Source organism: Ranitomeya variabilis, chromosome 4, assembly GCF_051348905.1.
Source record: "Ranitomeya variabilis isolate aRanVar5 chromosome 4, aRanVar5.hap1, whole genome shotgun sequence".
Lineage (NCBI taxonomy): Eukaryota > Metazoa > Chordata > Amphibia > Anura > Dendrobatidae > Ranitomeya > Ranitomeya variabilis.
The window spans coordinates 560,774,635-560,787,744 of NC_135235.1; the positions used below are offsets into that span (position 1 = coordinate 560,774,635).

Consider the following 13,110-nt stretch of genomic DNA (forward strand, 5'->3'; position numbering starts at 1 on the left):
CATATCTGAGTCGCCCACCAGGGCAGCGGAGTACTCGGTACCAGGTCCGGTCGCTCTTAAAGGGGATGTCACTGTGGCTGCGACCTTGTCTGTGGCCCTGGGACTCACTGAAAAAGGGAAACGGTCTTTTAATGGGTTGTTGAATAAAGTTTGTCATGACGCCACCTGTGGTGTTCGTTCAGTGGGGACCGATGCTGCTTAAAGGGGTCCTCTGGGGTGATGGTATGGCGGCCAGATGGTGACGCTTCCCACAGGTGAAGCATAGTCCCCAGGGCTCCCAGTGTATGGCAATGATGGTGTGTGCCAGTAAATGAGAAAAGGACACAGCGCTGTAGTCTTTACTTGGTTTACTGAAGTTGTAACAGGCCTCAGTCCAGGGTACCGACAACAGGTACATAAGAAGTCCAGGCAGCCCGGAAACAAGTGAAATCCTCTTGGCAAGTTAGGTTGGGAGCCTTCCACTTTGGTCCTGGTCCTTTTTCTGTCCTGGGACAGTGCCTGTATGATAGGCAGCTTGAGCTGTTCTTTATGGGGTTTCTGCACGGTGACTCCAGGCTCCAGAATGCTGTTGTACCACAGGCTTAATGCGGACAGTATCTGAATAGTCCTATGCCCTCCGGTTCTCCTATGGGGCTTGCAGCTCCCCACAGCTTCAGGCTCCCGGTACCCAGTCTTTGCGCTCTGGCTCCTCGGAGGCCCACTCGCAGCCTCCTTGAGCTCTATTCACTCCTCTGTGCTCCTTTCTCTTCACTGTCTGCTCCAGACTAAACTAGCTCCTCCTCCAGACTAGGATCTTTATTCAGGGAAGCTGCCCTGAGACCAGATTTTGAGCTCCCCCTCCTGGCCTGGATTCAGAAGGTGTTGTCTGTGAGGTTTACCTGCCAAAGATATCCCCCTTGTTTCCAGGCATAGCACTACCCTCCCTGAGAGGAAGGCAGCACTACTGTGGTACCCGAACTCCTGGGGTGCCACATATCCACCAGGTAAGATATAATGTATATCTCTGGATACAGGCCCTAGTTACACCACTTTAAACGTAGAGTTTGCTGCTCATGCCTGGCTTTCTCCATAAGTGATCACATCTGCTCGCCCATTTATGAAACTCCTGTATCAGAGATTGCATGTGTAGCCAAGATCTCAAGATACACATTTATACTATATCCAGCTATACATGTCTGAAATGAAAATACCCCTTTAAGGGTCACTCAGGGGGGCAGAGGCGCACAAGGCATACTTTGCTGTCCTAACAAGGATTCTAAACATTCCTGTCAGGGACCAGCAGCTCCTGACACCAGTGTGGCCTGCAGAGGGTTTATTCAGATCAATACTTTGCTTATTCAATGAAGTTTGGAGGAGTAGACCACAGAGGACAAGCCCAATTTCATGAGGCAGCGCCTCCTTGGAAAACCAATCACAGTGGTGGAAATGAAGAATTACAAGGCACCCACTGAAATCGAGCATGTACCAAGTCTTCCAGGACTAAAGGAACTGACTATGGAAACCCCTCCATAAACGATGTATATACTGTACTGATACTCCTAATGGGCTATGTAGTCAGTGATTGTCCTTTGTGGATAAAGGAACATCTAAATGATCTAAAATAATAGATGTAGCAGCTCCTGGGTGAACAGGTAGTCGCTGTGTGCATTATTGCTTTGCTATGACATCTCTGTGTGCATTATCTTTATGGGGTGACATTGCTGCATACATTCCCCCGATTCTGTAACATAAAAGTGTGCAGTACCTTAGTATTGTAATATCACTATGTGCATTATCATTATGCTGGGACATTATTCGGTCAGTTGGCTCTTTGTGGTATTTATTTCCGGACATCACTGTGTACATTACTTCCATTGCTTCTCTTTTGTGATATACTTTAGTGTTTCAGTATTTGGTCAGTATTTTACCTCAGTATTTGTAAACCAAAACCAGGAGTTGGTGATAAATACAGAAGTGGTGACGTGTTTATACTTTTCCTCTGATTGTTGCTCTCCTGATTTTGACTTACACATACTGAGGTAAAATACTGACCAAATTCTGAACGTGTGCACCTGGCCTTACTCTAATTTTGTGACATCGCTGAGTGGAATATATACTATGTTGTGACATTACTGTGTACATTATGTGTAGTGGGTGACATGACTTTGTACGCTACCCCATAACTGTGTGCATTACCTTACTATTGTGACATCACTATTGTATTATCTCCTTGACATGTCTGTGTGCATTAGCCTGATTCCATGACATTACTGTGTGCATTATCCCTTATGTATCTCTTTAGTATTAATCATGTGCATTACGGAAAGACACCTGGCAAAAATGAGTGACCAAACAATTTTCATGTTCTGAGCACACTGCTAAAGGTGCTTTTTTTCTCTTGGAGTGGGGTCCTATTTACTAATTTATTGTCATGTCCCATTATTACTTACACTCCTGACTCAACTGCCAAGGTGATATGCCCACCAAATACTTGTAGGTCAAATGTAGAAATTAAGTTTTGACGAGTTGGGTACTCTTTCCATGCCTATATATATTTTGGAGATTTCTGGGTGTTAGGCACCTTTACTATGTAACGTGATGCCACCACTGTCTTGCATTGTGTATAGATATACTCATGCCCATGCAGGAATCCAACTTTTACAGACTTCTGAATGGCAAACAATCCAAGGCTGCAATACGGGAGAGGAACTTGCTAGATGTGACATTTTAGATTCTAGAAAAGCTGAATGAAGTTCTTGTGGGAACTGGTATATTAGCCATATTGTTTTCCATCCCACTTACCCAGATTCCTGAATGGCAAATATCCGAAGGTGTGCAGTAATATGGGAATGGGCGCTTACGTCTCGAACAAAAGGTTTGACCTTCTTGATACTAGGAAAGCTGGGTGACAGGTTTTTTGGGTGCATTCATATGACACAAGGAAATGAGGATATTGTGTAACTATTTAAAGCTTATAAGATAACCCATTCCTACAAATAATTTTCCAAAATATATAAATAATGAAAAACAAAATTCCCCTGAGGTCTAGTGCTGGTTGTGTGGAGAAGAGGGAGGTGCGAGGCTCAGGGGTGTGTTGTTTGATTTACAAAGTGACACTGGAGTTTCTGTCCACACTAATATAACCAGCGGCTCAAGAGCTGCACCAGCCTCCCCCCCTGCACAATGCCTGTCCTTATAGCTCTGGTCAAGAAAATCTGGTGCATTAAGAAGTACATTGTTTTGATTTTGACTCCTTTGATCCTGTGTCCTATCCTCTTGACGCTTCCACCACAGGTAAGGCTGCATTAATTTCCCTTCTGTCCCATAAGGGATAATTTAAAGAGCTCCATATCTGCTAGAAGTTTGGGAGAAATGCTGGGAGTAGTGTTGTAGGTTTGTCCACCTAGGATAACCCAATTTTTTCATGCAGATACCCTGTCACTGGAGGATCCCGGTTTTGGAACACTCATGGATGACAACTATGGGTGACCATGTGCGTCAGGTTCTCTGCCCCGAACTGGTACTGGGCTCTAATTAATATAGCAAGACACCCGTCATCTCTAATTCAACATGAAAAATCACTTTAAAATCACAGATGGTAGGGGTCCTGGTAGATTCAACCTACTCCCCTTTGGATTCAAGAAGGGATAAAGAATACTTAAAACATTCATATTTGTACCTGAATGTCCATTTTGTGTTAGTATTGTGCTGTATAGTAGGCAGCGTTGGTCTTTAAAATTGATTGCCAATCTGTAGTCCAGTAATATTAAAGTGGCGGCGGTCCTAGTTATAGGGTCTGCAGCGCTGAATTCCCAGACACAGTAATGTACTGATATTAGTGGCTATGCTTGGTAATACAGTTCACTACTGCATTGACTATACTGTAATACTAGGTATTACTAATGCTAACACTATGGAACTGTGTTCTCGAAACACCATGACTCCTTTAAATAGCTGATAGGCCACCAATTTAAAAAAACTGGAAAACCCCTTTAAAAAATATTACTAGAATAGAAGGAAAATAAGTGGTGCATTATTTTGTACTTTATTTTTACAATGTCATATAGTTAAGACATACAGACTGGGCTACAGCTGTTTCGCATCTAATTACGCTTCATCTGGCCCTAATAATAATAAATTAGTAATAAACTAATAAATAGTGATGATACATTAATAAATATCACTAAACTAAGCGGGTAATACACATAAGACAACTGTCGGCCAAACGTTTGATCAACAGACATCTATGTCTCCTGACTCCCCCATTCACATAAGCGCTCGGCTTGGCTGAGAGTCCATTTGTTTTCAAGGGGGAGAGAGGAAAATACATTGTCAGAATCCCATGGAGTGGCCAATTCCCCTGAAAACAGGAAGATCTTCCATTGAAATTCCAACGGCCTGGTTCTTCTTACCTCCCAACATAATCTGTCAGGGTTTAGTCTGGATGCCCCAATAGTACACATCGGATGGTCAAACCATCCCACCAAAATCAACAGGATTAAATAACTATTTTGTACGTGTGTGGGAGCCTTTAGTGGTTCATTCAGTTGGGTTCCATAACCACAGCTGATCCACTGTTTACAACTATTTTTATGGTTGGATTTTTAACTTTCATTTTAGTTTATATGGTAAAATTCAGATGAAAAAATTGATATTGACCTGTTCATATTTGGACTCACGGCCACGTGACTCTCTTGCACTCTTCTACTTCCATGTAAAAATCAGTTTTTGTTTCTAGCTTCACCTTGGTTGCACAAAAACCTTGTGTAACACCGATTGGGTAATCAGCTGCCATTGTAATGGCGTATAATATTGACTCCAGTCTAGACCATCAGAACAGCGGGCAATAATTAACTTTATTACTGCTCTCCATACACATGGGTGTCCAAATTCAATGCAACCAGTACAATGGCTAATTTGACTGGCCAAACGCGTTTGATGGCTTTTGGTTAAATTCTTTTTTGTCTGAGAGCTATTTCTCCTGATGTCCTCATACATAGGCACACTTGGCTCAAGAGATTTATTCATATTAGATTTTGATGTATTTTAGAGTTCAGCCATCCATTTGATATAAAAGTACAGGCCAATATATGGCCAGGATCCTCTACCCCTGATGAACGTTGGCTCTACAGAAATCTGCTAATTACAAAACCACCATCTGTTGATAAAGCATTTGTCTAATGAGATGACCCCTTTAGCTTGATCCTTCCCCTTTCCACATCATGCTCATGCTCAGATTACTGGTCAGCATTGGATATACAACCTGCACTACTTCTTCAATAACGGGGCGAATGAGAGCAGAGCGCTCCATGCAGCCATGTCTGTCAATCATACCCTAAATAATTAACAGTATAATCTTGTGAATATCCCAAAAAAAGTAAAGTCTCACTGTAAAGCAATGGTCAATTAACCCTTCAAGTAGGTCTCTTCATTGAGCACTGTCCGTTTCCTTCCATGAAGTTCTCGACCATCCTCATTAGACTTTGAACTTCTGTCCCAATTTCTTGACTGGCGCGGAGTGTGCTAGCGAACAATACCCCACTTGTATAGATTGCTTCCATCATCAAATTGTTTGGCCATATTCACCCTCATTGTAACTTTCCGCAGAGAGCGACGGCGCTGCCAGCTTGTTTCCTCTAAATCCATATTTATGTAATCCAGTGTCAGCAAACGGCTATAATCCAATTTTCTTAATTAACCAGGTTTTAACATGGATTATATATTATCCTTCCATGGAAATTCTTTGCCTTTGGTTACATCTACAGCCTGTAGTTTTTCAGGTATAATTAGTAGTTTGGATCTTGGTCCAATAGTGAAAGCTCAGAACCCCCCGTCATGTGAAATTTGAAGCTTCTCAGCCCCAATGAGAAATCACTAACGAGACTCACACTAATTAATGTGTTATGTATACCAGGGGTTGCAAAAAAGTAGAAAAACTAAGTTTATTTCTCAATACACATGGAACAACAACTTATCTTTAAAGGTCAATAACTTGTTCTTTGCATATGGAGAAATAAAAATGTTTTCTACATTTTTGCAACCACTGCTGAGCGCTGTCATATTTTTGTTTTTGGATTGTTTGAGACTAGTGCATTCTTGTCTAATTTTTTAGATTATGTTGCTTTTAACATGAATGTGCTGCGGACATTTTTCTTTTCCTTTTTAGTGGTGTCTTCTTATTCACCAAGGCTTGGTTGTGACTGCTACCTACAGTATATCACAAAAATGAGTGCACCCCTCACATTTTTGTAAATATTTTATTATTTCTTTTCATGGGACAGCACTAAATGTATGATACTTTGATTCAAGTGAAAATGGCTAAATTGTGCCAAAAGTATCAATATTTTCTGTTGCCACCATTATTTTGCTGCACTGCCTTAATAGCATGGAGTTCACTACAACTTCACAGGTTGCAACTGAAATAAATAACTCAGTGCTGAGTATTGAGTTATTTAGAGGGCACACCAAATTTACACTGCTATACAAGCTGTATACTGGTCAAATGAAAAGATATAATATTTACAAAAATGTGAGGGGTGTACTCACTTTTGTGATATACTGAATGTAGCCTCTTTAGCTACCCCCTTGCCTTGAAGCCACATACTTTAATCCCATAGGGATAAATCTAACATGCAATGGTGGTTAGTGTAATCTTTATTTCCCATTCCCTTGTGGCCAAAGTTTTACTATGTAACTGTCACAATCTGCTGATGAGTTCCTTCTTGTCTCCTCCTCTCCTTTGTGACCTCCTTCACTTGGTGGCTCATTTCCTGCTATGATATCTGGAGCTGCCTCTATAGTCCCCCATAAACATTATACTAAGTTCGAACAAACTCATTAATTTCAACTGGTTCGTCCAACAGTCTAAATGTGTATGGGGGCCCCAGAGAGATGATTAACAGGGGAGTTAAGAATTTGGTGTGCTTGATTTCTGACTGCTGATGTTTTTGTTCAGCATGGAGATAATCCACCTGCAGAGATGTCTGGCAGTGGCTCTTTCATAGAGAGCACAAGATCACTTGGCATAGATATATAGGAGAGACGGCCATGATAGCTGCTGGCTGAACGATCAGCCAAATCATTGTTCTGCCAACAGTCATCTAAAGCTTGCTGACTTCTGATATCTTAAAAGGTCAATGTACAAATTCACCTTCTATCGTCTATGTCCAGCAGACCCAAGATATCTTAGGACTCTTCTCTTATTGCCTGAGCAGTAGTTCATCAATACATGCTGACCTCATTGCCCATCTGATGCTGGCACTCACTTTATGACAGTCTACTGCTCTGAAAGAATTCTGCCTACCCTGACCTGCTGACCTGTAGGAATATATATATATATATATATATATATATATATATATATATATATATATATATATAGTTCAAAATCGGAACAGCATCTTATATTACCAAATAGTAGTGCAGCGTCTTCCCAACCACTGTTGAAATGGTCTTTGGTAATAGATGAAAAAAAGAAAGACAGCACAAAAAAATAGAAAAAAGGGGCTTTAATGCCTGAACGGCGTGGCGACGTTTCGGATATCTTTATCCTTTTTCAAGCTTGAAAAAGGATAAAGATATCCGAAACGTCGCCACGCCGTTCAGGCATTAAAGCCCCTTTTTTCTGTTTTTTTTTGTGCTGTCTTTCTTTTTTTCATATATATATATATATATATATATATATATATATATATATATATATATATATATATATATATACATACATACATTGTATATATTTTATTAATACCTCTATATGCATTGATTTAACAGTGGAGGATATTTAATTAGGGTTTTATATATATATACCGTAATTAACTAGGCCTTATGCAACTAGTGAAATAAGTTATTTCCTATCCACTAGATAGGTGATAACTTATTGATTGAAGGGGTTCCAACTGTTGGGAATTTTTATCTCCATCAGAATGGAGCAGGAGTGTACATGCTTGACCACCGCTTCATTAATTCCTTATGGTGTGGCTTTTTCTGGCGGCCCCATAAAGAATGTTGCTCCATTTTGTAATGGGTATAAAAGTTCCCCATTGGGGATAAAAATTCCCAATTCTGTCAATCAGTGCAGGTCCCAGTCGTTGGATATACCCCTTCAGTAAGTTATAGGTGTGGATTGGTGATAACTTGTTTTCGCCAGACTTTTAAAAGTAGTTTATCACACATAGCAAGTCCTATTTTGATGTGTAGATGAGAGCAGGAAAGGATAAATCCTTCATATCTTTGCAAGAATTTAGAGATAAGTCATATCATTGTTTAATATGCAAAACTAACACCTCTGGCTGCAGGGAACAGTTTATGGCTTTCAATGAAGGTGTTACTTCAAATCCCATCATTGTTGGTTACTTTTTTCATAAGACAAAGGTCTAAACATTTCAAAGGAGGAAAAGTCTGTTTTCATCCAAAGAACATCAGCCAATAATCCAATCATCAGCCTGGAAGTTTTGTAATAACCTTTACATTACCTTTAGGTCAGTCATATATCATCCACATGTTATCAGATGATGAAAAATAGTGTAAAAAGGGGATCAGGTTCAGATTTTTTTTTTATATAAGAATAAAAGGTTTTATATCCATTGATGAATGGAGATGATGATTCTGAGATTTATGGACATTCATCTGTAATTATCCCAAATGAGACCTTAAATACTCTCTGCCTGACATCCTAATACAAGGTTTTATCTCTTGAAAAGAACCAAGGTTATTCATCCTGGCTTTTTACCTGGCAATGGTGATGGTGGATACATTCTAAAGTTTGTAGCTAAATATCACTCGCCTGTTTCAAATTTCACTTTTATATTGTTTTACTAGCTCAAAGTTTTTACATAGCAACAAAAAACCCCGATTTGTTGCAAAACTGATGCATTGCAAAGCAAGTATATCCATTTTCTTGACACATAAGAAAATAAAAAAAAGGTTCCCTTTTCTTAAAAAGACAATGATGGAGGGGGAGAGGTGACAGGAGATAAGAATTGTTTTCTAGAGAAAAAAAATCATGAATTAACAGATGCTAATGTTTTTTTAAATGCGGGGTGCACAACTACAGCCCTAGGGCAGTACGCGGCCAGTGATGCCCATTTTGTGTGTCCCTCAACTATACGGATTGAAGAATGCTTGACAGATTAACTGTATGTGAGCAGTCACACATATAAGAGTAGTGGCAGCTAAGGAGCAGGGACTGGCAATTATTAATGGACACCATATATCAGGAGAATGGGGTCTTGTCACGCAACGGGCACTCCAGAAAGGAGAATGTGAATTAGACAGGATGTCTTCCATACCTGTGATTCCACTGTAGATTATGGGTATTGTGAAACATTAGGCGGTAAGCAAAAAACCTATTGTAGAGAGCCATAAGCAAGCATGACCTCTTTTAGCGCCTATTGACACAACTTTTTACAAGGAATTAGAATCTGATTTGACTGCAAATCCATATTAAAATTATGCTTCAAATACTTCTACTATATAATTGTCTAAGGGTCACTTCCGTCTGTCTGTCTGTCTGTCTGTCACGGATATTCATTGGTCGCGGTCTCTGTCTGTCATGGAAATCCAAGTCGCTGATTGGTCGTGGCAAAACGCCCACGACCATTGCCACGACCAATCATCAATGGCCATAGTCTGGCAGCGAAATGACCGCTGCTTTACTGCCCTGCACTCAGAGCTGAGCGCTCACACAGGGTTAATGCCAGTGTTAACGGACCGTGGTGTAACGCACTCCGTTAATGTAGCTATTAACCCTGTGTGACCAACTTTTTACTATTGATTCTGCGTATGCAGCATCAATAGTAAAAAGATCTAATGTTACAAATAATAATAATTTTTAAAAAAAGGTTATTCTCACCTTCCGACGTCGCGTTCTGTCCTCGGCGGTGCAAGCGGCAGGTTCCGGTGCCAAGGATGGTATGCGAGAAGGACCTGCCATGACGTCACGGTCATGTGACCGCAACGTCATCACAGGTCCTGCGCTCATACCAACCTTGGGACCGGAAGCTGCCGCGTGCACCGCACACAGGCGCCAGGACTTCAAGGGGCCTTCGGAAGGTGAGTATATGTTTATTTTTTATTTTAAGTATTTTTTAACCAGGCATATAGTGCCCACATTGCTATATACTACGTGGGCTGTGTTACATACTGCGTGGGCTCTGTTATATACTACATCTCTGTGCTATATACTATGTAGCTGGGCAATATAAAATATAACTGTGCAATATACTACCTGCTCTGTGTTATATCCTACATAGCTGTGCACTATACTATGTGGCTGTGTCGGTTCTGTTATATACTACGTCGACTGTGCAATATACTTCGTGGCTCTGTTATATACTACGTGGCTATGTTATATACTACGTGGCTCTTCTATATACTACGTCGCTGACCAATATACTACATAGCTGTGCAATAGACCAATAGACTACGTAGCTGTGCAATACACTACGTGACTGTGTTATATACTACGTGGCTGTGCAATATACTATGTGGCTCTACAATATACTACGTGGCTATGTTATATACTACGTGGCTCTGCTATATACTACGTGGCTGACCAATATACTACATACCTGTGCAATACACTACATGGCTATGTTATATACTACGTGGCTTTGTTATATACTATGTAGCTATGTTATATACTACATCAGTTGTGTTATATACTACGTCACTGTGCAATATAGTACGTAGCCTGTGCTATGTACTACTTACATATTCTAGAATACCCGATACGTTAGAATCGGGCCACCATCTAGTTGTGAAGAAACTTCCTATTGGTTTTACTGGGAAATGTTCCAAATTACATGAAAAAAAAAACAGCACCGTGTGCACTAAAGGAGTTTTCCCCATTAAAATCAGTCGTAAAAAAGTATGTGGCATGTTTTTTTATGTGGATTTAGGAGCAGAAGCCATTTCCAAATCCTTCATAAAAATCTGTGACCGTATTATTCTTATATTATTATTAGATTATTATGCTGTGTGAAACAGGCCTTATTTATTAGTACACACCAACCCTCACTTTATGCCTGGCTAGCAATCTGAAAAAATTGTGCCTACCCTGACCCTAGCATACCATTTTATGGGTATTTCACTTACTTTGACCTTGGCCTGTCCCGCTTCATGACTATCCTGTTAGCATTATGTATTAGAATTCATCATCTGTCAACTGCTGGTTACAAAAATTATGAATACCATATATATGTCCTCAAAAAATAAGAAAAGAGCCCTTCAGGAAGATATATATAAGCCTATAGAAGGAACATATGATCCCAACTATTATAATAATACATTTTATTAACATTTCAAAAGGGTAAAATATAGCAATAGGAGATGAATGGACAATAAAATCTACATATACAGACAGAATACAAAAAACATAATATTATAGCTGATATCTAACCACACACCCCGACACGTGTTTCACCGCCGCCTGTGGTTTTGTCAGGCTGTAGTGTGAAGTCACCCTATGTGAATGCAGTCTGCTGAATCATGACAGTGTGTGGTGTACACACTGTTAAATTCTCTTTTATTCCCAGCTCATTTCAATTCACTTCTATTGAGAGCAGTGGAAGAGAATCTAGTCCGTCACGTGACTGAGAGTATGCAAATCGCATACATGTGATCATGTGACTGTCCACTCACTCCGGTAATCCTAAGAATTGTGACTGCATGCACACTCCACACTGTCATGATTTGGCAGCCTGCAACAAACTAGACTGATTGCAGACTTTTGTCCCAAGCCCAGAAAACCACTTTAAAATAACTGTCAGCTGAGCATTTGTGTATTTTCTTTTCATTGGGGAGATGGTAGTAAGCTGCTGCCAGACTCCTGTGGGAAGAAAAGGAATAAGCGTTTGAATTCATTGCCGATCCTTATCTTCCCTAACATCATATCTCATACACATTTGAGGGCGCCACAGAAATAAACGTTTTTAATGTTTTTGGTAGGGGTGGACATATCATTGGCGTAACCATGAGTTAAGGGGACCTATTTCTACATCCAGAGAAGTTGCACTTGTGCTTAGTGATGAGCTACTGGGTTGCAAAGGGCCAATATATTGTTCTTGCACAGGGGCCCTCTTCTGTCTGTGTCCGGGAGTGGTGTTTCGATCATATAGATTCTATTCCGTTTAGATCCATGACAAGGGGTCCACTATTGCTCAGTTAGACCTTGTGTAAATTTTGCAGCTTTGGTAGTGGAATGACTTAAGGTACCTTCACACGAAGCGACGCTGCAGCGATAGCGACAACGATGCTGATCGCTGCAGCGTCGCTGTTTGATCGCTGGAGAGCTGTCACACAGACCGCTCTCCAGCGACCAACGATGCCGAGGTCCCCGGGTAACCAGGGTAAACATCGGGTTGCTAAGCGCAGGGCCGCGCTTAGTAACCTGATGTTTACCCTGGTTACCAGCGTAAAAGTAAAAAAAACAAACAGTACATGCTCACCTGCGCGTCCCCCAGCGTCTGCTTCCTGACACTGACTGAGCTCCGGCCCTAACAGCACAGCGGTGACGTCACCGCTGTGCTTTCACTTTCACTTTAGGGCCGGCGCTCAGTAAGTGTCAGGAAGCAGACGCTGGGGGACGCGCAGGTGAGCATGTACTGTTTGTTTTTTTTACTTTTACGCTGGTAACCAGGGTAAACATCGGGTTACTAAGCGCGGCCCTGCGCTTGGTAACCCGATGTTTACCCTGGTTACCAGTGTAAAACATCGCTGGTATCGTTGCTTTTGCTTTCAAACACAACGATACATAGCGATCGGACGACCAAATAAAGTTCTGGACTTTATTCAGCGACCAGCGACATCACAGCAGGATCCTGATCGCTGCTGCGTGTCAAACGAAACGATATCGCTAGCCAGGACGCTGCAACGTCACGGATCGCTAGCGATGTCATTTCGTGTGAAGGTACCTTTACATACAATGAAGAAAATTTCTTATCTCCCCACTCCAAACATTCAGAAGTCCACTAAAAAAAAGCAGAAATTAGGTTTCACAATAGCATGAAACAGGAAAATCCAGCATCAAAGTAGATTTGAGATACAATCTAAGAGTCCAAGGACTACAGATCACACTCCTTAAAACACAAGATATGTAAGGGTACCGTCACACAGTGCAATTTTGATCGC

General features: G+C 40.9%; 1 protein-coding gene across 1 annotated transcript in view; it reads left to right on the forward strand.

Moving 5' to 3' along the window:
- Nucleotides 1–3,121: 3,121 nt before the first annotated feature.
- Nucleotides 3,122–13,110, forward strand: part of SLC13A3 (solute carrier family 13 member 3) — a 49,170-nt gene continuing 39,181 nt past the window's right edge. Inside the window, exon 1 of the mRNA XM_077252774.1 lies at nucleotides 3,122–3,273. Within this exon, the coding sequence (XP_077108889.1) occupies nucleotides 3,163–3,273 (111 nt within the window). The 5' untranslated portion in view covers nucleotides 3,122–3,162. The remainder of the gene's footprint in view (nucleotides 3,274–13,110) is intronic.